At 37.3% G+C, this 27,343-nt stretch overlaps 1 protein-coding gene across 2 annotated transcripts in view; it reads right to left on the bottom strand.

The window, feature by feature from the left end:
- Window positions 1–27,343, bottom strand: part of GLIS3 (GLIS family zinc finger 3) — a 488,252-nt gene that overhangs the window by 98,166 nt on the left and 362,743 nt on the right. For both annotated transcript variants that reach the window (XM_012454569.3, XM_012454570.3), the window contains 2 exons: window positions 14,652–14,813; window positions 10,299–10,409 (listed from right to left, as the gene is read on the bottom strand). In XM_012454569.3, the coding sequence (XP_012309992.1) occupies window positions 10,299–10,409; window positions 14,652–14,813 (273 nt within the window). The remainder of the gene's footprint in view (window positions 1–10,298; window positions 10,410–14,651; window positions 14,814–27,343) is intronic.

The following is a 27,343-nucleotide window of genomic DNA, read 5'->3' as shown; positions in this document are numbered from 1 at the left end:
CCCATTTCACTTGGTTCTCATTCTCTCTTTGCCAGCTGCCATGTAAGACATCTCTTTGCTCTTCCTTCATCTTCTGCCATGATTGTGAGGCCTCCATGTGGAGCTGTGAATTCACTAAACTACTTTCCTTTATAAATTATCCAGTCCTGGGTATGTCTTTATCAGCAGCATGAAAACAGACTAATAGAATATCTAAACTCATATATCTCCCATTCATATAACAGTATCTATGGAAGAACTGACAAATGGGAGGGATTTTTGATCCAAAGACATGGAGTTCTGGATGAAAATAGACGTTAGGATAGTTAGATTGTCTGGCTGCAATTTTAAAACACATAAACATAACCACATATATGTTTTGTGTAAAGGAAAAACAAAATAGATATATAACTAATTCATATTTATACCATAATCTAAAGTTTCATTAATTACTTTAAATAAGGAAGCTCTCTTTAAGGAAAAAGTTAATTAGTGGAGGAGTCTGGAGTAGACAAACCCAGTTTACTGAATTTCAACAACCACTTGTCTTCTCTCTTAAAAACCCTTAATAGACAACGTGTAATTCTAGTAGTAGTAGTGAACCTTTATTGGGTATATGTAATGTGTCAGGTACCATGCTGAGTGTTTTACTGTCATTATCTTATTTAATACGATACAAACACACAATCTTAACAAACATTATATGATATAAAATTATGACAAAAATGACTGATTTATAAGTTAACATATTGTGATAAGTATGTATTGTGTAACTTTTCTTATATATAATCCAAAATCTAAGTTAAATAAACAATAAAGTATCTATGTATTTGCTTAAAGTTTAATCTTTCACTTTCCCAGCATGATGTCTTAATTGTCATGGACATTTTTGCTCTGAATAGTCAATTTCATAAATGAAAGTGAGTGGGACCAGGTATATCCAATAATTAATTTCCTTCTTAGACAGGCAAAGTGGCTCACACCTATAATCCTAGCACTTTGGGAAAAATTTCTTAAGGCCAGGAGTTTGAGACCTGCCTGGGCAACATAGTGAGACTCTATCGCTACAGAAAATTTTAAAAAAACAGTAATGAGTGGGGTGGCCTGCCCCTGTAGTCCTAGCTACTTGGGAAGCTGAGGCAGGCGGATCACCTGAGCTTGAGTTGGAGGCTGTAGTGAGCTATGAATGCATCACTGCACTCCAGCCTGGGAGACAAAAATGAGACCTTGTCTCTAAAAATAAATAAAAATTCTTATGTTTTTCTAGTGTACTAATTATAAAGGACAATTTGAGAGTCACCATTTTCATGTGGCTAGCATTAGCTTCAGATAAAGTAACCTCAGTGAAAATTTAACATAATGAATTTTAGTGTGTGAGTGTGATGGTAGGTTTTACATGTACACTCGGGTAGCCTGTAGTCCCTGGTTATTCAACAAAACACTAATCTAGGTACTGCCGTCAAGGTATTTTTAGACGTAATTAATATCCATAATCAATTGACTTTTAAGTAAAGGAGATTATCTTTCATAACCTGGGTAGGACTGATTCAATCAGCTGAACAGCCTTAAGAGCAGAACTGAGGTCTACCAGAGGAAGAATGGATTCTACCTATGGACTGTAGTTTTAGCTCCTGTACAACAAATCTCACAAACTAGGAACTCTGCTGCTATCTTTACTCTTTCTCCTCCCTCACTCCTGGCATTCAGTCCATCACCAGTTCCTGTCCACTCATTTTCATCCCAACAGGCACTACTTTTGTCTAAGCCTCTATTAAATCTTGTTAAAACTGCACACAGTCCTAACTGGTACAATTGCTCCTAGTCTATCTCTACTTAGTGATTTAATTCACCATCTATGTGCTCAGTCTTGTCAAAATCCAGCTTTTACATCTCTGATTATCTCAAGAGAAAGGAGCTGATCTCATCATTTTTGTACACTCAAACACTTAGTAAAATATCAGACACTCAATAGTTATCAGGTGTTTGCTGAAGAATTTGAAATTCTGTATGCATAGGAGTCAATCCTCCAGGGAATATAAGGCACAGAATCTTCTTAGTTGGGGAAAGTCTTTTGGGATATTATAACTAAAGCCAGGTGAAGCAAATACTGGAAGTCCTGCATTTCTTTTATCTCAGAGAATCTTAATTTGGGAGAGTCAGTAAAATCTATGGAGACTCTCCCCAGAAAAACACATTTTGCATATAATTTCTGGGAGTTCATGAGCTTCCTAAAACACAGCCATCTATGGGCCTTTGCCCATGGTCTATGAGCCCCAAGTCAATAACCCCTGAATATAATTAGATTTCACAGGTTCAAATTTGGTTTAAATTCCCTCTAGTTTGGGTTCCAGCTTCCTTTCCTTTGTCTGGATCTTCTGTTGTGCTATTGTCCCAGTATCCATATGACCCAGAAAGACTGGCTCTAGTAATCACTGAAAGATGACTCCACTTACAAGAATATTGTGTTCTTAAAAAGGAAAATATTTCCAGGGACACTACTGGTCTGTTATTAGTCACAGTAGACTGCCATGGATTGCAGGCATGTGGCATAATAATGCTTTCTACTGAACTAGTTCCCCTTTCACTTCTGGGGCCTCATGTTTGCCTTTCAAGCTAGCTGCAAAGAAGGGAAAATGGAAAAACCAGGGGTATGTAACTTAAGCTAGGTCCTGAAGCAATTCATGGCACTGCTTAAAAGAAGACCATACCTTCTGATGTCCAATCCAAACACCTCTCTAAGACACGGCCACCTGCCCAGTATCCACCGTGAAAAGTTTTTGTATTAGGCTTATCCACGCCTTTGTATGAAGTCACCCTGAAAACAAATCTTCACAGATCAGAGATCCAAGATACAAACAAATGGGAAGATACTGCCTATGGATATCAGTGACAAAGTTCAACTGAAGCTGAAAAGGAAAGACAAGAAAGAACTAGGAGAGGGAGCAGTAATTGCACAAGGGACATGAACACTTCAGTGGGGATGGAGAGGGAGTGTCTGAGAAAGGCAATAGTGAGCTGTATTATGATATTTTAGGACACTATATTTAGGCAGCAGAGAGCCTGAGCTAAATGCTTTTATTCCAAAATCACTTTCATCAAAAATGCATAAAATTTAATAAGAGAAAGGGAATAAGAGGCTTAGAAGGCTTCTGTCAGTCAGTCAATCAGAAAAACAATTATCTAAGAACCCTTTCTATAATGTAGCTGTGCTAGGCACTGTACAGCCTGAATAGCTCATTAAAGTACCTGTCAGAGGGTCCTCATTGTCCTCATTCCTTACATAGTTGGCCAGAACTGTGCCCCAAAAACATATTTTTTGGTCCCAATTGCCTATTTTCAGGGGGAACAGAAATAAAAGAACTTTGCAACATTTGACAAAATGTTGTAATGTAATAAAGAATAATATTGATCTCCTTATTGCTTTTAGACAGCAAACTGTAAGACTTTACTCCTTAACAATCTCTATCATTTGCAAAGGAACTCCCAAGCACCATGTTCCAGAAGCTTTCTCTATTTGACTTTATCATAGCATTTCCTCCACTGTACTGAAAGCAAAACATCGCTCAGTGTCTCCTGTTAGAATGTAATCTTCAGGAGGGCAGGGCCAGGTCTTGTTTCTAAATCCTCAAAGCTGCCACAGGGCCTCGCCTGTACTGATATAGCAGGTCCTTGAATAATGTGGTGTCTATATAATGCTGATGAGAAAAAAAATTGATTCCCGGCCATAGCCACTGTCTATGTGAAGCATTCTCCCCATGTCTGTATGGGTTTTTATCTAGGTACTCTGGTTTCCTACCACATATCAAAGATGTGACCATTAGGTGAATGGGTGTGTCTACATGGTCCCTGTGTGTGTGTGTGTTTGTGTGTGTATATGTGTGTGTGCGCACACTGTGATGAGATGGTATACCCCCCCAGGCCTTGAGCCATTGGAGTACGATCCAGCTACCCTCAACCTGGAACTTAAATAACTGGGAAAATAACTTTCGTATTTGCTTTTAACAGTCTTTCTTAAATGTACATAAACTCACGTTCACTTCAATGTTTAATGTTAAAAGTGATTGAGATCTTTATTTAGAAGTTTTATGATGTTTTTGTGACCAGAAATATGCCATAGGAACTTAATTCTGATTTTATCAATTAGTCTTTGGTAAAATTGGTTTTGTTATATACCATGTTGCTTAGAGTTGCAGTTTCCAAGAACCTATCAAGGCCATTAAGTGAGGACACAGGGTGCTCAGAGAATCACAAATGCCGACCATCTGAGTCATTTTCTTAGATGGAAGCACTAAGCTATGCTTCTCATTGTCTAGAATGCAGTCCATCTAGTGCCATCGCAATTAAGGAGGACAGGCTGCAGAAAGGTGCAATTAAAACAAGTTAAGATGATCCTAACATCTATTGCTGTGGTATTAGTAGTATCAGGTTCTTTTGTAAAAAACTCAAAAAGGAAGGTACAGTATTGTGACCAAAGCAATGCTTTTTAAAAATTTACAGCCAATCTTTATCAATCTATATATTTTTTTCATTTCTTTTTTTTTTTTGAGACAGAGTCTCACTCTGTCACCCAGGCTGGAGTGCAGTGGCACCATTTTGGCTCAGCTCATGGCAACCTCTGCCTCCCAGGTTCAAGTGATTCACCTACCTCAGCTTTCTGAGTAGATGGGATTACAGGCACACACCACCGTGTTCGGCTAATTTTTTTGTGTTTTTAGTAGAGATGGGTATTCCTCATGTTGGCCAGGCTGTTCTTTAATTCCTGGCCTCAAGTGATTCACCCGCCTCACCCTCCCAAAGTTCTGGGATTACAGGCATGAGCCACTGGACCTGGCCTTATTTCTAAATTAGTCATTTAAATGTATTCCCACTAAAAATATGCTCAGCTCCTCATACAGGTCTTACCTGCACATTTCACCTTAATGGGCCACCCTTTGTTAATATCTGTATCAATTCCCTTATTCTTTCCCTGTCAGTATTTATGTTGTTGATTTTCTGTTTATCTTTTTATTGTTTTTGGACTTCATCATCAAGAGAATGTAAATCTATGAGGGCACAGAATATGTGTTTCTTATATACATTTGTATCTGTGAATATAACCTCGTGCCTTACACACAGTAAGTACTCAATATATACCTGTTGAGTGGAATAAATGGTATTCTTTGAGATTGTACCTTTCAATATTTTTTTTTTTTAAAGATGGGGTTTCACCATAATGGCCAGGCTGGTTTTGAACTCCTGACCTCAGGTGATCCACCCACCTCAGCCTCCCAAAATGCTAATTTAGCAGAAGAGTAGTCTGTTGAGATCTCTGGAGAAAAACAAAGATGGTTTCATTGGCCAAATTATTTTGAGCAACGCCTAACGTTATCTTCCTTCTGGAATATTGGCATGTCCAAGGCTCTGAGAACTTTTGCAAGAAAGAAACCATTGAATAGTACTTAACTTAGTGTTTTCTAAATTTATATGACCAAGAAAAACTTTTTAAAAGAAATATCTAATAACATTCTGTGGAACATATTCTAAAGAACACACCTTGGGAAATAGCTTTAAGCACCAATTAAGATCCTGGACCATTACCCCAGAGATGATGGTAGATATTTTTCTGTATTTGTTGAAAGGCCAAAGACAGCTTTTTCTGATCACTCAAGAAAGGAAGAAAAGCTTATTCTCACTAACTGGTCACTTTCATTGATAATCTCTCCCAACTCCTGCAAATTATGGATTCTTACCTCTTTTTAAATAGCTCCCATCACCATGTAGCATCAAAATGGTCTTAAAAGCATAGCTAGCATCATATTGGGTCTACTTAAAAGGAAAGCCTCCAAGAAACTGGTTTCAACTCCAAATCAGTGCTGTTGGCACAGGGTTAAATTTAAGATGGCTTATTTTTTCATTTGAGTTCAATCATTAATTAGCATCAAAATTTCTAACCAAAAACACTTGTTTTACAAAAGAATCTCCCAGAGCTTTCTTGAAATAATTTACTTTCAAATGAGTGAGCATCAGGATATTCAGGTATGTCTCACCATCATTTTGAGGTGTGAGGTAAGTAATGCATCATCAACAATGGTTAAAGTACAGAAGTTTGTGGCTGGCTTTTAAAAAATCAGTGCTATTGGAATGTCATCCCTATAATAGCATCACTCTCCCTCACTTGCATTCCTATATAATTTCTAAAATGTGAGAGGAAGAGGTGGACTAGTTAATCTTGAGATGATATGTCTGTGATATGTGCCTATTACTAATATTCTATTAATAGTAAGACTGATTTTTAATTTATTCCTGAGCAGAAACAGGAAAAAAATGAAAAGGGATTGCAAAATCTGGGGTGGCCCTTGATCGTGTACCCCACTTGTGCATATACCATCTGCCACCTAGACCATGACTAAAAGCAACTGACAAAAAGTGAGCCTTGTTGGTCCACTTAATATATGCTTCAATTTAAAGGAAAAAATATATATATATTTTCACATAGCTCTTAAAGATTCAAAGAACTGTACAAAGCAAGGTGAGCTTATGTGGTACTTAATGAAAATTTTCTGTTTTTGAGTATATCTGGGGGAGAGGTGGTGGTGGCTCTGAACAGATTCCAAAAAGTTACCAGTTCTCTATAAAGAGTTACAGTTAACGGGCTGCCCTAATTTTGCCAGAAAGCAATACGGTGCTGTTCTCTAAGTAGGAAATATAAATGTGTGTTACATTCACACCCATTTAAAATGCTGCCCTTGGTTTATAACAGCCTGTTTTGAGGTCACAAAAGTGAAAGCCATCAACCATGGTGGATCATAGGTCAATGTTTAACAAACATTTAACAAATCACAACTAAAGTTTGAATCTTTGTGGAAGCGTGAAATGGATGAAAGATTCATGTCACCTCTAACTTCTGGCCAGGCATTCTTTGCATCCACTTTTTAAAAGTCCATTTCAATACCAGGCTGGAGTTAAAGGAAACCTGCCTGTTTATGGCACTTCCAAGGTGAAAATAAAAAATTCTGATAAAGCTCATAGCCTTGAGGAAAATTTCAAGTGGCTTATTGCCTTAGTTTTCTCTTATTTCACTTATTTATTATCAGACAGAATTGAAGGACAGATTCTGCCTTTTGCTCTATAGGCTAACTTCTTCTATTCTCTGTGGAGCCCATAGCTGGTGACTTAAGTATTTCACCACCCATTTATCTGTGTAGCCCTTGATTTAATGGACTCAAGTTCTGCAAAGCACATTCCATGAAAGAAGTCTGTACATTGGCTGATGGGATGTGTGGGTGTACACGAATTATGCAAAGAGAAAAGTTACTCTTCTGCATGCAATGAACCAAATTATCCCCATTCCTTTACAGGAGAGTTTTTTTTTTTTCTTCCTTTTATTTCTTTTCACAGCTTGAATAATGTTTAGCTGAGATTTCAGGTTTTTCTTGGTTTTCAGTAGGATCCGACAGGTGTGGAAAAGGGCCACATGCCCATGGTTAGGTCATCACTTTTGAGATTCCCTGCCCCTCCTCACATGCATTTATCTATGGCTATGGGTGCCTTGTCACTGGCCCCAATTCCACAGTAGGACTCATAAAGCTGGCAATGTTAAGACCAAAATAATGTCATTTAGTGTCTAGGGGGAGGTTACAAAGAGGATTAGAGGCAGGCAGGCAAGCAGGGTATATTAAATAAGTCCATGACTAACAGGGTGTGACAGAAAAGGGTTTTATTCTTTTCAACAAAACAGTTCCCTAGGACTGGGACCATTACTCCACTGTGCCTTTATCAGGCTGGAATTTTTATGGTTATTTTTGATTAATTCACATTTTTGTAAAGGCTTTTTTGAAATAATGCCAGTTTTCAATTTTTAATTAAAGTCATAAATAATCTTAATTCTGCCTTAAAAGGTTTATTGTTTCTTTTTTTTTTTTTATTGCTGCCAGGAAATATTTCAAATACCAAGTCCTGATGCGAGTGAGCAATTAGATTCTCTCCAAGGTCTAGTAACAACATTGTATCATGTAAATATTACACACTGGTATATCAGCACAAGATTTGGAAATGTGGATTGACTAGTTTCAGGTTTAGTAGCAACTGCTTCTCCTGGGAGTGACATTTCCTCTTTTTGTTGGATGGAGCAACTTTCATCATTTTAATTTCCACAAATTAATCCATCACGGATTCATAAAGAATTTCTATAATCTTTGGATAAAAAGCAGGCTAAAATTTGGAAAGTAAACACTGCAAACTTATCACTAAGGGCTGGGCAATGCAAGTCAACAAGTCAATGAAATCAAATTCAACCACTTGCAGAAAACAGTGACCATAAAAAGCTAAGCCATTTAAGAGACAGTATCTCCTTGTACATAAGACAAAATTAAGAGAACACTGCAATATTTGACATGAGAGTATAATACTGCTCCTTAAAAGTATATCCTTGTTTATTTAGCTTGCTTGTTAAAGGCCATCTCCAAATTGTCAATAAAATAATATTTTGTAGTCTCAATATCTGGTTTTATTTTTTCAGTCAGTGCTTCAAGAATCTTCCACACAATCAAAAGTACTCTTTCTTTATATAAAGGCTGAAACACGTCATGTTTGAACAGAAACCATTAATAATTGCCGAAAATATCCCCTGTTAATGTTTCCAAACCTGTCAACCTAGGTTATCTTGTTAACTTGAACATCACAGGGTTGCTTATTTGTCTAGATAGGGGACCTATACTCTTTCATGTCCATGACAATTGTTAATCTCTACAAGGATACTCTCCAATGTTATTGATAGATTTACTATTACAATAAAACCTTACACATTTGGACAACTTGGAGGCAGAAAATGGTCAGACTTAGTGGGGAAAAACTCTCATCTAGAAGGTTTTTTTTTAAAAAAAATCATTACTTCAAATTTATAAGGTATATATAGATGATGACAAAAACAATAGACAGCAGTCCTGCTGAAAGTAGTTAATAGTATGCAAAAAGGGTGTGTTACTTTAAGAAGATTGAGCGCACGCTTTCTAACTTATTTATATTATTAATTAACTTAGCAGTTCCTTTGCTTTTCTGAAACACAGGAGTATATTCAGTGTCTGTCTAATGATCACAGATATCAATTTCCTGGGATTCCAATTAAAGAAAGTTAACTATATTTCTGGTAAAAAATGATTTTAACAATTAACTTACAAGAGTGGGTTTGTATGCAATTAAGACTATCTATCAAATCCCCCTGACTGAGCATTTTTCTAACTCACAGGGAAAAGGTCAAATTCTTTCCATATACGCACCCTCGGCTGGCATTGTGCTAATACCTCTCAAGGAAGAAAAAAAAAATCTCAAGTAACAAAAAGGCTATAGAGAATTTCCCAACATAAAAGTGTTAAATCCCTATAAACCATGAAAGAATGCAAGATTTCTAAGTAGAAGCCACGGTGACCTGAAAACCCTTGCCATGGTGTTCAATCACTTGAAATACGTTGGGTCTTAAAACTGCCCTTAAATTCGTTACGAAGGGCCCTTCAATGAATCAGGCACCTATCTCAATACCGATGAAACATTCAAAAAGCCAAGGTCAGCTCAACATGTTTTCTGCCATGAATAGAAGATACTCACTGGTCCAAAAATTTAAAAACTTGGTTATTAGGAAATGCCTTGAAAGGTAGTAAGCTCTCTGTCTCTGGAGGGGTTGAAGCACAGTACAGCCAACCAATTGCTAGACATCTTAACGGAGTTAGGACAGCAAGCCAGGTGGATAGGCTGGTTGGTCTCTAACATTTCTTCCAAATCTAAGATATTATTTTTATGAACTTGAAAATGCATTAACCCCTCATTAATGTCAAAGTGATTTTAAGTTCAATTCCTTTTTCAGATTTTCATAAAAATCCAGAAACCTGCTTTTTCTCTAAGCTTAAAGAATGCTCTCTACTTGTCCTAGAGACTTACCTTCTTCATTAGAGCTTCATGATTTTGGCCAATTGATATTTTATGAAAAAGTACTTCTTTCTAGAAAAAACTTATGTGGCATTGTTTTTCCCAATTCAATTTTCTTTCGCTATCTGAACTTAACTTTAACTTCCATAAAAGCATTTATGTTGCTTTCCAGTTTAAGGGACTTTCACTTCTTTTCTCTGATTCCTATTATACAAGCTTTCCCCAGAAATTCGCAGAGCTATACCAACTATGCAAACCATAGCCTTGCTATTGCTTCATGGGAGACTTACCTCCTCAAATGGTCTAAAGCAGGTTACACCGTGAGAAGTATAAGGATTTCAAGCACCCTACAGAAGTTCTGTGTACGGAAATAATAATTTAAACATGCTTTTCCTAGCTGGAAAATTCTCTTTTAAAATTACCTTTTTTCTTGCTTGATGATCTTTGGAAGAATGTGCCTTCACATGCTTTCTTAGGGAACTTGGGTCTGTGTAGCGTTTGGTACATCCTGGAATTTGACAAGCATAAGGTTTCTAAATGAGAAAGAAAGAAAGAAACAGCTGTGGTTAAATCATAAAGGTAACTGAGGAATGTTTTACTCAAAGACTATTGACTTCAGAGCATGAACTGTTACCAACTGACTAATGTGAAATGCTGGCTAACACTCATGCATTTTAATTACAAAGTCTAGTAACTTTGCATGATGGTAAAGAGAAGGGTAAACTTTCAAGGAATAAAGAGATGCCCTATCCTTGATGATTTCTAAGAGATTGCTTTAGTGTGCACTCTAACCACAAAACCTCTTGCGGCATTTTTTAATGTGGAAATTATTAGTAAGCATCTCCAGTCATACTTACAGTTATGTTTCCCTGAGAATAATCTTTGGTACTGTCAGAAACTAGTAAACACATATTCTTTAAGGATTCAGGTAAAGAAGCTGTAGAAAAGTCCAGAAAAAAACTGGGTATTTTTCAGAAGAAACCTGATTCAGAAAGAGAGAGGGAGAGAATTAAGAAGAGAAAATTAGTGTAAAGTGAGTAAGAGACAGTAGGTTTCAAACGGACATGTGCAAAATCATCCAGATAAGCATTAATAATATTAGTTGCAGAGGAGTCCTGGTAGTGAGCCTGAGTTAACTGAACAAGCTCTTGATGGAGTGCAATCAGAACACACATTTTGGCTATTCCAATTCCCCCATGCTCCTGAAAGATGTGAGGTGTGGTGCTTAAAGCTGAGTCTAGGCTATGCTTTTTTTTTTAAAGATGTTGTTTTGTTCTTGTTGCCCAGGCTTGAGTGCAGCAACTTGATCTCCGCTCACTGCAACCTCTGCCTCCTGGATTCAAGGGATTCCCCTGCCTCAGCCTCCCGAGTAGCTGGGATTAAAGGCGTGTGCCACCACCCCCAGCCTTTTTTATTTTTGTATTCCTCGTGCTTGGAACAAAATAGAAATGAATGAATAAGAGCAGCTCACATCCATTCACATTTCAGCACCTATTCCTACTGTTATGATCCTTAAACTCATCAAAGGTTTGAGACTATGACTCTTCAGTTGTGAGATAAATCAAAATCTTCTGCTTATTTCAAGAAATGAAAAATTAAAAATCATTAATATATGAACATATATTATAAAAATATATGTTCATAACATATATTAATAGTAACTGGTCTGCTTAGTGTCTCCTCAGGTAAGGTATTTGAGCTGCACTTGTATAATGTGAAATGTAAAGAAGAGACCTGAAAGCCTATTTTGGGATTCTTGCTCTAGAAACTTGTTATAGTTTTAAAATATATATATCTAATTTCTTTTTAATGTTGCTTCTGTTTTTATGTGCATGTGTGTCATTCTGTGGGCCAAGAAATAAGTAGATTATATCATTTAACCTACTAGAAGCTATATTTATGATTCACTCCACTTTTGTGTCTTTTTTGATTCTAAGAACAAGGTAAAATCGTGAATATATAATTTAATTTGGGAAACTAAACTTGAATTCTGCGTTTGATATCTGCTATGTTCATTGACTGACTATTTGACTGGTTGGTTGAATCACTCCAAAGTACAGTCCCAGGATGTGCTGGGCACTGTGCTTCAGATTAGGGATTTAAAAGTGAACAACGGATAAACCAGCTTCTCCATACCTCATGGTTTCCACAAAGTAGTGAGCTTATTATTGGCTAAAGTCACTTGTTGATTAGTTTCTACTGAGTAAGCAAAGGTTTTCTTTAACCTGGGAATCTTTTCTGAATTCACATAGCCTTCTTGCACTAGCCTTCCCTACCCCGCGCTGGCCTCAGGAGTACAACTAGCTAAGATCTTTACTGGCAATCTCATTGTAAAAGCTTCTGCTTTGAGCATTAGAGGAGATGTTGCATGTACAAAAGGCTTAATGACTATTAAGAAGTTATATAAATTGATGCCATTATTATTACCATGATCACTACAATTTAGGTTAGTGATGTCATTTTCTATTTGATTTTGAGATGTTCTAGAGAAAGTTTGACCACACACCCACTTTTCCTCTCAGCTGACCTTCATTTTCTTCTCTTGTTGTCAGCCACCAGGAAGGAACTGGCATGCCAAAATAGCAGTGTCAGGTACTGGGTTAAGTAGTACTGCTGCAGCTGTCATTTTATCTCAGGTTACCTAAGCTTTAACTAGCATGCTACACTTCATCCAACCATATATTTTGTTATTTTCCACCTGTACTGTACAATTACTTTCCCTGTTTAGATACTGAGATTCTAATAGAGAAATTAATTAATACAACTTTTAAGGGTTAGAATTAAGAACTCAGTAATCTTTATGGGAAGACCATTTTTTCTACTAATGAAGAATCCACTTAGTTGAAGAAAGATACTTTATCCAAAATTCTGACAGCATTAGCATAAGGAATGCTTAATGAAAGGGAACAAGGACTTAAATTTAAATAATAAATTCTTCAAGCAAGTACAGTTTGTTTTTTAAAACAAGTGTGTGATATCTATATGCTCTTAAAAGATCTTACTAATTTGTTAAATGTAGTCAAAATTTAAACAGGAGCTAGTTTGAAGCTTAAAGGAAGAAAGATGGTTTAAAAATATTTAGTAGAGAAATAATTTTTCCAAAAAAAAAAGTAGCTGAGTCTTTAAAAGCTATTGCATTGAATAAAAATTGGGAAATTACTGTATTAGGTAGCTATCCTCAAAAGTTTTTAACAAAGATATAGATTTTTATTCCAAAATGATTTCTGAAAATGCTCTTAGTTTGATTAGCTAAAATTAGCTCCAAGCAAAGGAGGGCAGTGCGGAAACGTAACACTCAGCCTCACAATAGTCTTTCAAACTACAGATAACTAGCTGGGGTAGAAGCAATTTCTCAAGACAATCTTGTCTCATAAATGTTCATTCTTCCATGATAAAGGTTAATGACGAATTGGAAAATTTATTGGATCCTACCAAGACCATTTTAGGCACAACAAAATAGGGCATTTTAACACAATTTACTATTTTTTTTTCTTTTTCTACTTAAAAAAAAACCCACTATTCACCACATTTATTCATTTAGTATTCTATTCTATTGGTCCCAAAATCACTGAATTCAGGTAGAGTAGAAACTGGGTCCATCCTACACTCTTGTTGCTCTAATTATATTTGAGATATTCACTAGGCAAACCATCACATTTATGCATATTAGGGGATAATTCTGTTTAGAAAGGTTATGTGACATATAGCTAAAATGACTTCTATCGATATGACTAATAGAGACTAATATAAAATTTAATAAATATGTCAACTATAACATCGGAAGAATCTTAAATATGTATGAGAAGGTATGTAGAAATAACAGTATCTTTTCAAAATTCAAACTCTGGTGTAGTTTAATAATAGACATCAAAATGTTAGCACCGAAAAAGTACTGTCATGAATACATTATTTGCAGGAACGTGGGATAAGAGATCTGTGATGTGTATAATACACTTACCCTGATGGCTTTGTTAAGTGAAGTGAAATTACCTAGAGTCTATCTGGCCTAGTGTAAGGAAAATGGCATCAAAGCCTGGGAAATGCAAAGGAGGGCTATCAATGTAATTGAGAAAATAAAAGACAAGAATCATAGAAAAGGCATTTGGGAATGAGCAAAATGTAGCATTAAGGGAGTTAAGGGTGTCATAATGAAAATCAATTGTTCTCATAGGGTTGATGTCAAAGAATATGTGGCTGTTAACAGATAGGAAGCATGAGGAAACTGAACTCTTGGGAAAGATTTGCTTTCTTCTTAGATCAGTTGAAGGTGGAAATACCAGGTGGTTTCTAAAACAAAGGGCCAAATTCACTCTCGAAAATCATTCCAGCCACAAAGTTCTTATGTCAAGAGGAAAAGAACCAGGGTATAAAAAAACAAAGAAAAAAAACAAAAACTGCTTCATATTCCTAGCAATAGCATGCATTACCAACTTGATATCTGAATACTGAGTTTAATGCCAGTCTCTACTGATCACTCTCTGTCCTAAAATCTACTACAGGACAGCCCCTAAACTGCTTTTGCTTTGTACGTAGCAGTGACCGAATAACCCTTTTGTCCCAGGAGGTTGTAATATTTAGAATAACCGGCTACTATAGAAAAATGGAACAGCCAAATAGGGCCCCATCTGGCCTTTTATCAGGCTCCATTGCCGCCCTTGGCATTGTCCCTATAACCTGCAGACCATAAAGCAAACATTTCACCAGCCCACTATCAAGCAGGCACTTCCTCACACTGGGCTCTGGGCTGGAAAGTGGAAAGCTCCTTCCATTCTTACAGTGTCCAGATGCGTCCGCTGGTGTTTGGCGCGGTCGCTGGAGTTACTGAAGGCCTTCTGACAACCCGGATGCTGGCACAAATAGGGCTTCTCGCCTGTGTGGCTCCGCAAGTGGATCTTGAGATTTTCAAGCCTTGAAAAGGCCTTCTTGCAACCTTCAAACTGCAAAAAGAAAACAATTTTTGGTTGTTGAGAAGGACCTTGAATGTTTGAGTCTAGGTGACAGGAAAAAAAAATGTCCTTCGTTTGTACTTTGCCTAAAATGATAAAATAAAATCAAACCCAAACAGTAATAAATATTGCTTCTAAAAATATCCAAACGTTTATGTGAAGTGCATTTTTCCACTGAATATAGATACCACTTTCTGTACCAGATTTGGGTCCCAAACTGATTTCTGTGATTACTTATGTCAGAGAAAATTCACTGTGAGCCATCTGGCTCTGTTAATAAAAAAACAGTCATGTGTGTCTTAAAGATGTATTGAAAATTAACACACTTTTCCATTTCCAAATTGGTCTAAATTGAAGGAACTGGAAAGGAAGAAACTTTTTGACAACTAATAAACTAATAAAAAATCAGAGTGATATATGAGAAAAAGGAGAATTGAAGATCGATGAGTCCAGGATGACATGTGTCCACTAGATCAATATGACCACAAATTTCCTTAACTATATTTGGACGTTTTTTCCAACTCTCAAAAGAGTGACCATGTTAACATATATGGTAATACCAAGACTAACGAGATAGTTTTTAACACGTTTTATAAAAGAAGCTAAAAGACAGATAATTCATTTAGTGCAAAACCATTTTCCAAATAAAGTACTGTAATACTCTAATCTTTGTTTTATTTTTTAAACATTTTGTTATCCAATTCATGAGGAAAAGAAGCTGAAAGGCTTAAGATTTCAATAAATGTGTCACTGGTTTGTCAATAACATTTATTGACAGTAACATTTACTTAATGTCTTCTAAGGACAAAATATCAGCTACTATTAATAGGGTCAAACTTTGGAGTAACAATCTAATAAAGAGCACGTGTTAGAGAAAGCCTATAAATGAAGCATAAAGGTGAGATGGGGATTTATCTTTCAACTCTCTCTTTGGTGCTAAACCCCAGAATATTTATGTTACTTAGACAGTTTTAATCCCATTTGAGTTTCCACTGGAAGGGAAACTGAGAAATATGGAAAACCTACCAGAATGAAGCATAATACATTTAAAGCAATTAAGAAGACTCACTTCTTATAGAGGAATGCAAGGGGGTGAGGGTGGGTAAGGAAGGAAAGTAAGTTCCATATGGTTTCCACTCAAAATTAGCAGGTATGAATTAACCTTGCTGCAAGACATTTTATAAAACTCTTTGGTTTTCTTACTATAATAGATGGCAGAGGACATTGCTCACAACAGAATGACCTAGAACTGGCCAGGTTTTGGTTATTGGAATTTTCATCTTTAAGAAAAGGATGAACTAAGTAAAAAAAATAATTAAACGTGTCATAACTCCATCTATTTAAGTTGTCCAGATTTTGCATGCTGGGGTATTTTAAGAAATTTATGAAAGTTGCACTTATTTTTGATTGAGAGTTATACATGTTTCACAGACATATGTTGGTTTATTTCAATTTTGATATTTTGCTTAAAATAATTTTGGTGTTTTCCTGATTTCTATTTCACATAAAAATAAATTTAGCCTGAACAGAAGATGAATGCTGACGAAGCCAACTACTTTTTCAGCAGAGTAAAAGGAAACGTCACTAGAGGGAGAGAGGAGTTAGGGGGCTCATTTCTGCAGGTTTTCAAGTGACTCTCAAATTTAAGAATAAAGGGAATCAAAACCCCCAACTCATAGCTAAGAGGCCTCTGCTGACCAAACCTCTGTTTTTAGGGTTCTCTTTGAACGACGACTCAGAGAAAACTCTTGGAGCTCAGTTTATTTGACTTGGAATCAGCTGGTGGACCACACTTAGGTCTGAAATGAGCTTGTGGTTTTAGACACGCCAAGTCTGTAGCCTAGTTTCTAGCAAGGCTCTTTTGTAGGGTGGATTCCATTCTGGGGTCAGCTCCAGGGGCACATTCCCAAACCTGAGTAGGCCCCACATCCACTCTGGTCCACAGTCACCCCGATCTTGGTCTGAGAGAAAGCTGCATTGTTTCAGCAACAGGATGAGAGTGAAGAACTACTTCAGAATAAGATTAATGAAGTTTCTGTGAGTATAGGATAAAACAAGATCCCTAGTTCTACTATAGAGGGATTAGAAGGATCCAAGACATGTCTCTGATGAATTCAAACTGTTCACTTGATACAACATAAACTATATGTAAGAATACCATTTCCAAGTTCTTTCCAGTTAAATGTCCACTTAAATATTTAGTTAAAAGTCAACTAATTGCTAGGATTACTATTAACAGAAGCAATAATCAAAGACCAAAGGGCTCATTGCATTCCAAGCAAATCAGTGCCAAATGAACAATATCTCACGACATCCTGACCATTTTCTTTTTTTTTTTTTTTTTGGGACAGGGTCTCGCTCTGTCATCCAGGCTGGAGTGCAGTGGCGCATTCTGGGCTCACTGCAACCTCTGACTCCCTGGTTCAAATGATTCTCCTGCCTCAGCCTCCTGAGTAGCTGGGATCACAGGCATGCACCACCACACCTAGCTAAGTTTTTTGTATTTTTAGTAGAGAAGGGGTTTCACCATGTTGGCCGGGATGGTCTCAATCTCCTGACCTCATGATCCGCCCACCTCTGCCTCCCAAAGTGCTGGGATTCATCCTGACCATTTTCAAATAGCAAGGATAGAAGAAAATATAGGCACCCAGACTGAAAATGACAACAAAAAGATTATGTGTAAAATAATCAAAATCTAGCTGATATCAGATGCTTCCTCTATAACAAGAAAAGGCAGAAGACCATAGAATAGCATTACAATATTCTCAGGGGAAAAGATTATGAATGAAGGGTTTGACCTCATTATGTTGTATGAATAAAGGCAGAAGAAAGGCAATTTCATATAGTCAGGGGCTCATAACATAACAGCGCCAGCTCACTCTTGTTGACAAAATTCACTTGCAGGAACCATAGACCCTAAGACCAGTAAAATCAGGCACTAAAGGATTAATAAATGACTTAGTGAGGTGCCAAATATCCAGCTCATCACAGGAGTGTGCAGGGCACCACACCTGAATGAACTTGTCACACTGACAATTCTGCAAAAAGAGAAAGGAGGTGCTGTTCATTTCTCTAACAGCATCTGGATGAAACTTGAAAGCAAACAATTTTATCATGAATCATTATCACTTATTATGGGAACAACCCTGTAATTCATCACAAGAATTTCCCCTCCCTTGGCAGTTTTACCCCTAGATTTATAAGTTCAATTAAATGCAAATGCATTAAAAATAAAACAACATTTAGGTAGGCTTATAAAAGATTATTATGAAATATACCAAAATTGGATTCTTTGGCTGTCTGAGCAAATGGATGCCTTTTATCCTTCTTATTTTTTCATGTTTTCCAAATCTTTCATGAGTGAGCATGTCTCACCTTGTAAATGGACATCTAAGCTTAGGGAAGCAAGGACCATTAGGAGTGTTTCCTTAGGTTTGGCCAGATGCAGAGGCTTTCTCATTGAGGTTCCCAAAGTTCAAGTCCATCCTGAAACCTAAGGTCCACATTGTCAACTGACTGCTTGCATCACTGCCACTGGACAACTCCTACTCAAAATTGAATAATATCCTATTTTCAGGTCTTCTGCTTCCTGGGCTAGCTGTAGACCATGAGCCCAGGACTCAGTGACACACGACTAATTATCAGGCCAAAGTTTGCCCAAGGTTCAAAAACAGGCTACATACAGGAAAACAAGAGAAACACCAACTAACAAACAAACCCTCAGAATCTAAGGGAGGAAACAGAAGGTGGCTGAATAGAACATAAGTGGGACAAATGCAGGGTGAACGTGTAGGGAGCAGCAGTGGTGGAAAAGGGGCTTGGTGTGCATTGAGGACTTATTTCCATACCAAGTTTCTTGCTAGAAAATTTCCCCTATGTTAGTAATTTTATCTAAATAGCATTATTTTTCCCCAACAAATACTGAGTAAGCCCTATGGGCATGGAAGCAAGGTCAATATATACAGCTGGGCAGGTTACATGCTGATGCACCCCTGAGGAGTGGTTCTCAAAGAGGTCCCTAGACCAGCAACATTGGCGTCACCTGGGAACTTGTCAGAAATACAAATTCTCTGGCCCCATCCTAAACCTACAGAATAGAGTATAGACTTACATTCATGGGTTTTGAAAATACTGCATTGCATGAAGCCTCACTTTGAGAAAAATTTCCATTAGAAGCTTTTGTCTAAGGGTCTAAAAATGAAAGCCATCTGACTGCTAACAAGCCCTGAAGAAGATTTGGATATTCTGATGTACACTACCACAGTGTGAGCAGGTGAGTTAGGAAATGCCATTCATACTGTGATCACTGTCCATTTATTGATGAAAATCCTTTGACAAAAGTAAAGTGTTTTGCAGAATTTACCCATTTCTAATTCAGACAAGAGTTGCATGGACTAGTGTAGCAGCAACCATCCTAGGATGGAAAAGTCATCTCCAATACAGAGCAGGGCAAAAAGCACAAAATCTCAGAATCTCCATCTCTTACGGGAGACTCTTGAAATTCCCAACTTTTTAATCTGCTACCAGGCAGGCGTCTGGTTCTGAAATAGGTGTGCCCACAAGTTCCCTCAGTCACCTCCTGACCAATAAAACATCCCATATTTCTACTGCCCATTATATTCCCCTGTTGAGAAAAAGCACAGAAGGGAAGCCATCATTTTCTATTTGCACATTTCAGTGGCTTTGCGGACACATACGGGAATGGTGCATGAAACTGTAAGTGACAGAACTTATACTCATGGATTTTGAAAATACTACATTGCATGAAGCCTCACTTTGAGAAAAATTTCTTTAACTATGAGGTTGTTTTCAAGTAACAAACTTTAATTAGAAAGTTTAAGTTATTGCAAACCTAAAGAACCTTAGCTTGTACCACTGTGCTAATTTAGATTATTTTATATTTAAAGAATCATAACTGGACTGTAATCACCATCTATATATATTGGCTTGATTACGGATTGTTGACATTAAGTGGCATTAAGATGACCTATGAAATATTACTTTTCCTTTCTATTAGAGGCTTTTGTGTAAGGTTCTAAAAATGAAAGGCTCATTAGATACCATTAAAATAGGATTTATTCCATATGTGTAACCAATAATTAAGTAGAATATTACTCCCTCCCTTAATCAGCTACTTAGAGTGCTGAGAAGCATAAGTTCATATTCAAAGCAGTAATAACAGCAAACCTTTCCTGATCAGGTTTCCATACCATTTCTAATGTCAATGAAATCCAAACAGAAAGGAGTCTATGATGCTGGACATGCTTTTTAAAATATACATTTGATTTGAATTAAGGCTTAGTGTTTACGACCCTGGGAGGTACACACTTTCACAATTTTGTCAATAAGACCAATTAATCCCATTAGTGATGTCTGATGCCAAGCTATGCAGCAAGAACTGACTGACAAATTATATGCCAGTTCCTATCTCCACACACAGCCCAAAGATAACAGAGAAGAAAGGCATGGGCAGGGGGATCAGCAAATATTTCTAATCCTGCAGATACTGTCAAGGTGACTTCCACAATAAGTCCAAGAGTACAAGTCCACTTGAATCAAGCACATATCTCAAAGCTGTAAGTGAAAGATCACTTCCGTGACTCAGAAAAAGATGGTCAAAGGGCCACCTTATACACTTGAGGAGAGGTGAGAAAGCTGATGCGTGTTTTTAGCTGGGATTTAGTTGTGGAAGCTTCTTTCTAGAGCAGTGCTTCCCACCTTCACCTGGGAGACTTGTTAAAATACAGACTCTGCCTCAGTAGGGCTAGGTGGGACATGAGATCCGGGATTTCTAACAGTATCCCAGGTGATACTTCTAAATGGTGGATGTTTGAAGGTTACACTTTGAGCAGCAACATTCTAGGGATCATTAGGTCACCCTAATCTTGAAAATGTATAGTAAAATGGGATTTTAAAAAGAAGAAATGACATAAAAGAACCAGAAACTTAATAAAATACTAAAGGAAAGAAACAGACTGTGGCAGTTTTACATCTTAGATTGTGAAACAGTTAAATCTAATTTTAAAATGTAGGTGGGGAAATAATAGGAGAAAAAAAGTAGAAGAAAGGTCAGAAAAAAAAGACCAAGAATCACAATAAAGACTGTAGAAGCACACTGAGGCCATCTGATTTTGTTTTTCCTTCCGCAGACTTCGCATTTGGACATACGGCTCACCTTGTGCTACTCTGGTTTCTGTTTCCAATGTATTCCTTTTGGTTTGTTTGTTTTGTTTTGAGAGTCTTGCTCTGTCACCCAGGCTAGAGTGCAGTGGCGCTATCTCGGCTCACTGCAACCTCAGCCTACCTCAACCTCACTCCTACCTCAGCCTCCCAAGTAGCTGAGATTACAAGTGCGTACCACCAAGCCTGGCTAATTTTTGTATGTTTAGTAGAGACGGGGTTTCACTATGCTGGCCAGGCTTGTCTCAAACTCCTGACCTCGTGACCACCCACCTCAGCCTCCCAAAATGCTGGGATTATAGGCGTGAGCCACTACGCACAGCCTCCAATGTATTCTTAATAGTACTGGATGCTCTAGCAAATCTTAATATTTACATCAGTTTGTAGAAAGTGCTACATAAGGAGAGAAAAGGAAAATCATTCAAATGTTTTGAGGCTTTTCAAAAGTATCTAATTCATGAATCGATTACATGGAATAATAGGGAATTCCTTCTGCTCCTAGTCTTGTGCAGACTAATAACTCCACAATGGGAATAGAGAACATGTCTCTACGTATTCTTGCTTTGCGATTTTACTCATGTTACAGTCAAATCACCGTCTTGTCCTTAACAGAGCATTGTACTCAGGAGTTTCTGTGTTTCCTTTTGGTTGCCAAAAGGCAATATCTGATTTTATAACATTTCAAAGGTTTTATCCAGAATAATAACTGCCTCATTGGAAAATTATTTAAAGTTAGGATAGGGTTGTCCCTGGTTAATTTGCGAGTCCTCTTAACTTTAGGGAAATCAGTGTAACCCAAACTGAGTTTCCAAAAGTTCCAGGGAGCTAAACAGATTTTCACTTGCATTTCCTACAACAATCTTCAAAGTTTCCCTGACCCTGGATTTAGATGGGGCAGGTGGAGGAGAGAAAAGGCTATGACACTTTGGTCTCAATGAGTCAATCACCCACTGAGTGCATACCAGTCAACTGGCATTCTGAAGTGGCCTACAGTCCTCATTTACCCAGATCATCTGGAACTATTAAAAATGTTGTAGAATTAATATCAAACTCTTTCTGTAATGTTTTCCTAAACTGTAATAAAGAGATTCGAGTTACTGTGTTTTTCCTTTGTATAATAATCTGGTGTACAAAACGGACCTATTAACTAGCTCTTAGATACAACTTCCTGACTTGTTGTTCAGCTTATTTTTGATGAAGAAATCTGTATAAAATAAGGGTTACTGAAAAGGACAGTACATACATGTTTCGTATTTGTTTAAAGAAATTTGTTGCTTCTAACATTTGGGTCATGAGGAAGCAGCTGATTCTTAAAAGGGTCCTTTAAATAAGGTTGCAAAATTAATGAGAGTTCAACTTAAAAAATGAAAATGGAAAAACTTTTCAAGAAGCTACAAGACAATGCAGAGAGAAATATGTTATTTCTGTGCCAGCATTTGAACCGTATTAAATTTTTATGGAAATTATCAAGTATCTGGTTTGTAACATTGAAAGGAGCTGGGGACAAATGGAACCTCATCATGGGCATTTTATCTTGACTGGAAACAGAATATTCACAGTGCAACACTGATATTTAAGATATATCATATGGCCCTCTCTAGCTACTATACACATATAAGGTATCATATGTTATTCACGTTATATCAATACGATGCCAGAAAACTACAATTTCAAGTGAATGATTATTTCTGTAAGTAGGTAAATAATAAAAACTGGTTGCCTGGAGATTGTGTAAGCAAAACAATAAGTTTTTGTTGCTGCTGTTATTTATTAGCATTGATTTCATGCAATCTGTGAATATATATCCACAAAAGCATGTATACTTCAGGGGTTGACAGACAGTAAAAAAATGCATTTGATAACATGCCAGTAGAGCAAATATGTTTCATGGCTATGTAATTAGTTCTGCATAAACATAGCTGTCTTAGTCCATTTTCTGTTGCTAGAACTGAATACCACAGACTGGGTATTTTATAAAAAAAAAATAGAAGTTTATTTAACTCACAGTTCAGAAGACTGAGAAGTCCAAGGGCATGGCAGCAGCATTTGCTGGGGGCTTTCATACTGTGTCATATCATGGCAGAGAGGCCAAAGGGGAAGTCGGCATGCGAGAAAAGGGGGCAGAACATAAGGGGCGGCCTCACTTTACCACAGCCTGCTTTGGAGACAACTAATGCAGTCCCATTAGAGTGAGAGCTCACTCACTCCTGTGACAATTAACCCAGGCCCATGGGAACATTAATTCCTCTTAACAGTCTAACCACTTCTTAAAGGCCCCACCTCATGGCACTGACACATAGTGGACCAAATTTTCAACACATAAACTCCAGGTATCATACTCAAACCATAGCAATAGCTAAAAGGAATCAAAGTATTTAATTTTCTGTGCACCTGTGTTTTTGATCACCACATAGCCAGGTATAATTCCATATACATATATCTATAGTATATAAGCATAATACTTCTGATATATTATAGATACATGTCACCACATAGCCAGGTATAATTCCATATACATGTATTATATATATGGAATACATGTATTATGTATAAGAAGTATTATGCTTATATTATAGATACATGTATATGGAATTACACCTGGCTATGTGGTGATCAAAATAAAAAGTATAAAGTATAAAGCACACAAATAAAAGCAGTGCTCAGATGTTTTACTACTCTATATTAAAGAAAATAATTATTTCAAACTCTGAGTACAAGCAATATACCAAGTGACCAATTCCCTCATCCATTCATGGACGTATTGATGTTTCTCACGCACATACTGAGTTTCTGGCATATTCAGTACTTCATTAGGCTCTGCAGATGATGCAAAAGTAACATTGGTTTTCATCTTACCTTTTCTGCATTCATAATGTGTTCCAGGAGATAGAAATACATGCAGAATAAACTTAGAATCTGACCCTGCTTGCTCGAACACTCCCATACTATTTTCTATATATAAAAATGAGGTTACTATTGGGGAGGTGAGGAAGCTAAGAGAAGGTTGGAGAATTCATCCTTTCAGTTTTAGGTAATAATTTTTGTATTTAAAATAAAAGTCGGAAGCATTCTCTGTAACTCTAGTTTCTCCAAATGATCTGCCTCAGAAATATATTTTCAACTTTCAGAAGTCAGAAAGGGAAAGATGAAGTAAAAGACAAATAATTAAGCAAAATGAAAGAAAAAGCAGAAAAACAACAACAACAAAAAAAAAAAAAAAAAAAAACAGAAAGAGACTACAGGTCAAAGAAGGGAACAGGGAGGAAAAAGTATGAGACCTATGGCTTAGCATAATGTGATCAGGCCTGTCCCCTCTTCCCTGTTCCCCCACATCTCCCACCTGGGCTCCAGGCCAGCCCAGCTGCAATTCCCTAATTAAGCAGCATGTTGCTTTTTGCCTCTCACCTTTGCATATACTACTTCCTGTGCCTGATTACATCCTACTAACCCTTTAGCTTGGTGCCGCCTCCTCTGGGAAGGCTTCCTTGAGGCTTTTGCCAAGGCAGAACAGATCAGTGACCACGCATCCCCACCACGCCTTGCCTACTGCCTTGCTAACACTCGGAAGTACAGTAATTGGATTGTTTGTTTCCCCTACTAGGCTGTGAGATTTATAAGGACAAGGTACTGAGTCTTATTAATACTTTTGTTGCCAGCACTAGGTACAGTGCTTGGCATGTACTTGGCAAGTGATTGTAGATTATTTGCTAAATAAATGCTGAAGAAGGTGGAGAGAATAAACTCTTTGTAAGAAAGCGTATTGATTTCCTAGACTTCCTTGTGCAGTAAGCTCATTAAGGCCTTTTAATTAGGTTGGGTTAGTTACTGCTCATGATGACATCAAATGGTCAACACTGCAAAAGCTTTTATAAGATGCATTTATAGGCTTTAGATGCTGAATTTTAATGTCCTATAGAACCACTGTAAAATGTATCTTTAATTGTTTTAATATTTAACCACATGAGGAAAAATACTAATAACAACATATGGTTATATTTTTTGTGAATGTGAAGCATTTACTTCTTTATTGATGTTCTGAGAAATCTTTAGCAACACTGGTGAAGTAAGTGAGCTGTTTTTCTACCACTCCCTTTTCCAAATTTGAGCTAAACGCACAGATCTATTGGGAACATGTTATTAGCAATAATTCAAGGCACATAAATGTGTGCCTTCTTCATACATAAAGGAAAAGAAACTGTTTTGAATTGCCCTTTAAAAGCTGAGCTAATATGCTGTCAAATATGCCAGGAAAGAGCGTCTCATCAGAGTTTCTCATGCAAAGAAAAAAAGATCTTTTCGACCTTGCCCTCAATTGCCCTGAGTCAAGTGTCCCCAAAGAACAGGTCAAGCAGTTTCCCATGATGCCATGCCTCTGTTAACCAACCTATAACCAACCTCTCTGAATGGGAGGCAGAGACTCCAATCCGGTGTCCCAGGTTATAACTATGCTTGGCTACAGGGTTTGTGTTCAAAGCACATGGGCTGAAGCAAAGCCTTGGCTCTGTCTTCCCTGTTGGCAATGGACTTGGCTGCCCAGTAATTAATTGTCTTTGACTGCAAAGATGAGAATTGCCACTGCTTGCCTTCAGTTTTATTAAGAATTGGCATGCTTGGTTTAACAGAACTAAGCAATATATTTATTTACTATGGTGTTTCCCAAAATGATTGCTGAATTCTGTCATCTCTTGACTGAGAAACTGTTTGCGGGTTGCAACAGAATGTATGCTAACATACATACAGCAACACAAACCTCCAAGACAAACTGTTTAAGTCAATTTACTCATCATATAGGCACATAGGTGCAAATATGTGCATATGCATTTGTGGGTACAGCCATGGGCACACACTTTAACACTTGCACACATATCCCACACAGATTCTGTAATAAATGTGTGTGTTTAAGATCTGTGTGCAGGGGTGTAGAAGCAAGCATGAATTTGCCAAGAGAGAAAAGGAAATTCACACACGAAGAGAATAATTTACCATAAATTGGCCCACACTGAGTTTATTCCAAAAAACGGAGTGCAAGATGCCAAATTTTTAATGGCTCTTGCTATTCCAGATCTGGCCCTGACAAGCTTTGGAAGAGATGCAAGTGGGCAGGAAAGATGGGATTAAAAAATTATATCTTAAGCCTTTTCACTTTCAAATGTAAAATTTCCACCACTGCGACGGGGGAAAGAGAGTGGCAGCGATATTTTCCTGACAGTGTGCTTTTCTCAACAAAAAGCCATCGATTTCCATTATGCACTTCTTAAATATAAATCCTGTAATTCTTGTTAAAAATCATCTGTGACTGGCTGCCTAAAAAAGAAGGAGATACGAAAATAATGGGACTCAAAACCTTGCATTAGCCCTGGCGGCCATTACAAAGGGGAGACCTCAGAGTGATGCCTTCGCTGCAGCTCCATCGTCCTAGGATTGACAATCTTTTGTGACAACCCACACTGGTTCATCAAAACCACTCACTTGCTTCGAAAATGCATCATCTCCAGTTTTTTTTCTTTCAAGGTGGAACTTTTCTGCATAGCTCTCCCATCACAAGCCCTTGCTGGCACACAGCAGGGACTCAGAAAATCCTTCATTCTTTCCACCTGCTCTTCTCCTTTCTTGTCCTGATTTTAAACTACTCTATCCCATTTCTGAATGTCTCTCTCTCTCTCGGTTGATGAGGAAATCTCTCTCACACTTTGCCTGTTCTTCTTATACGCCCTTCTTCCTATATGCTCACTCATGGGTAAGAAGCTGTCATTAAATCCACTAACTCTTTCCACTTTTAGGTCTTAGGACCCACATGTTATTCAATCACTGTCATGCATGCACTGCACTTTGATCCCTATAATTCTTATGAAAATACCTTGCCTCAGAATTATAACCTCAATCCCCCTGACTGTTCTACTTAATACACCTTCCATTCCCTCTCTCTGGAACTTGACTCCAATTATCACAAGAATAACAGGTCTATGAAAAATTCTGCATAAAATTATAAAGTCTGGGATAAATGAGAATATTTCATCATCTCGGATACTTTAAAATTGATGAGAATATGGGTCTAATTATTTAGAGTAGTTGGTCTTTGCATTGAATTTAACTACTATTGTTTATTATTTCCACAAAAAGTAAAAGAATCAGTAAAATGAGTTGTTTCCATGATATGTTTCTCCTTTTATACTATCTCCTTGCCATTTTACCAGGCCAACAATTTTGGCAGGAAAGTATTTAGCACATAGTAAATTCTCGATAAATATTAGTTATTATCATCATCCATATATATTCAAATTATCTAACATTATTGTTCCTATTTTACAAGTGAAGGAAATTGAGATGTAGAGAGTTTAAGT

This window comes from Aotus nancymaae, unplaced genomic scaffold, assembly GCF_030222135.1.
Source record: "Aotus nancymaae isolate 86718 unplaced genomic scaffold, 86718_ANA_hifiasm-v0.15.2.pri h1tg000041l, whole genome shotgun sequence".
Lineage (NCBI taxonomy): Eukaryota > Metazoa > Chordata > Mammalia > Primates > Aotidae > Aotus > Aotus nancymaae.
This window is presented reverse-complemented; position numbering and strand designations above follow the sequence as displayed.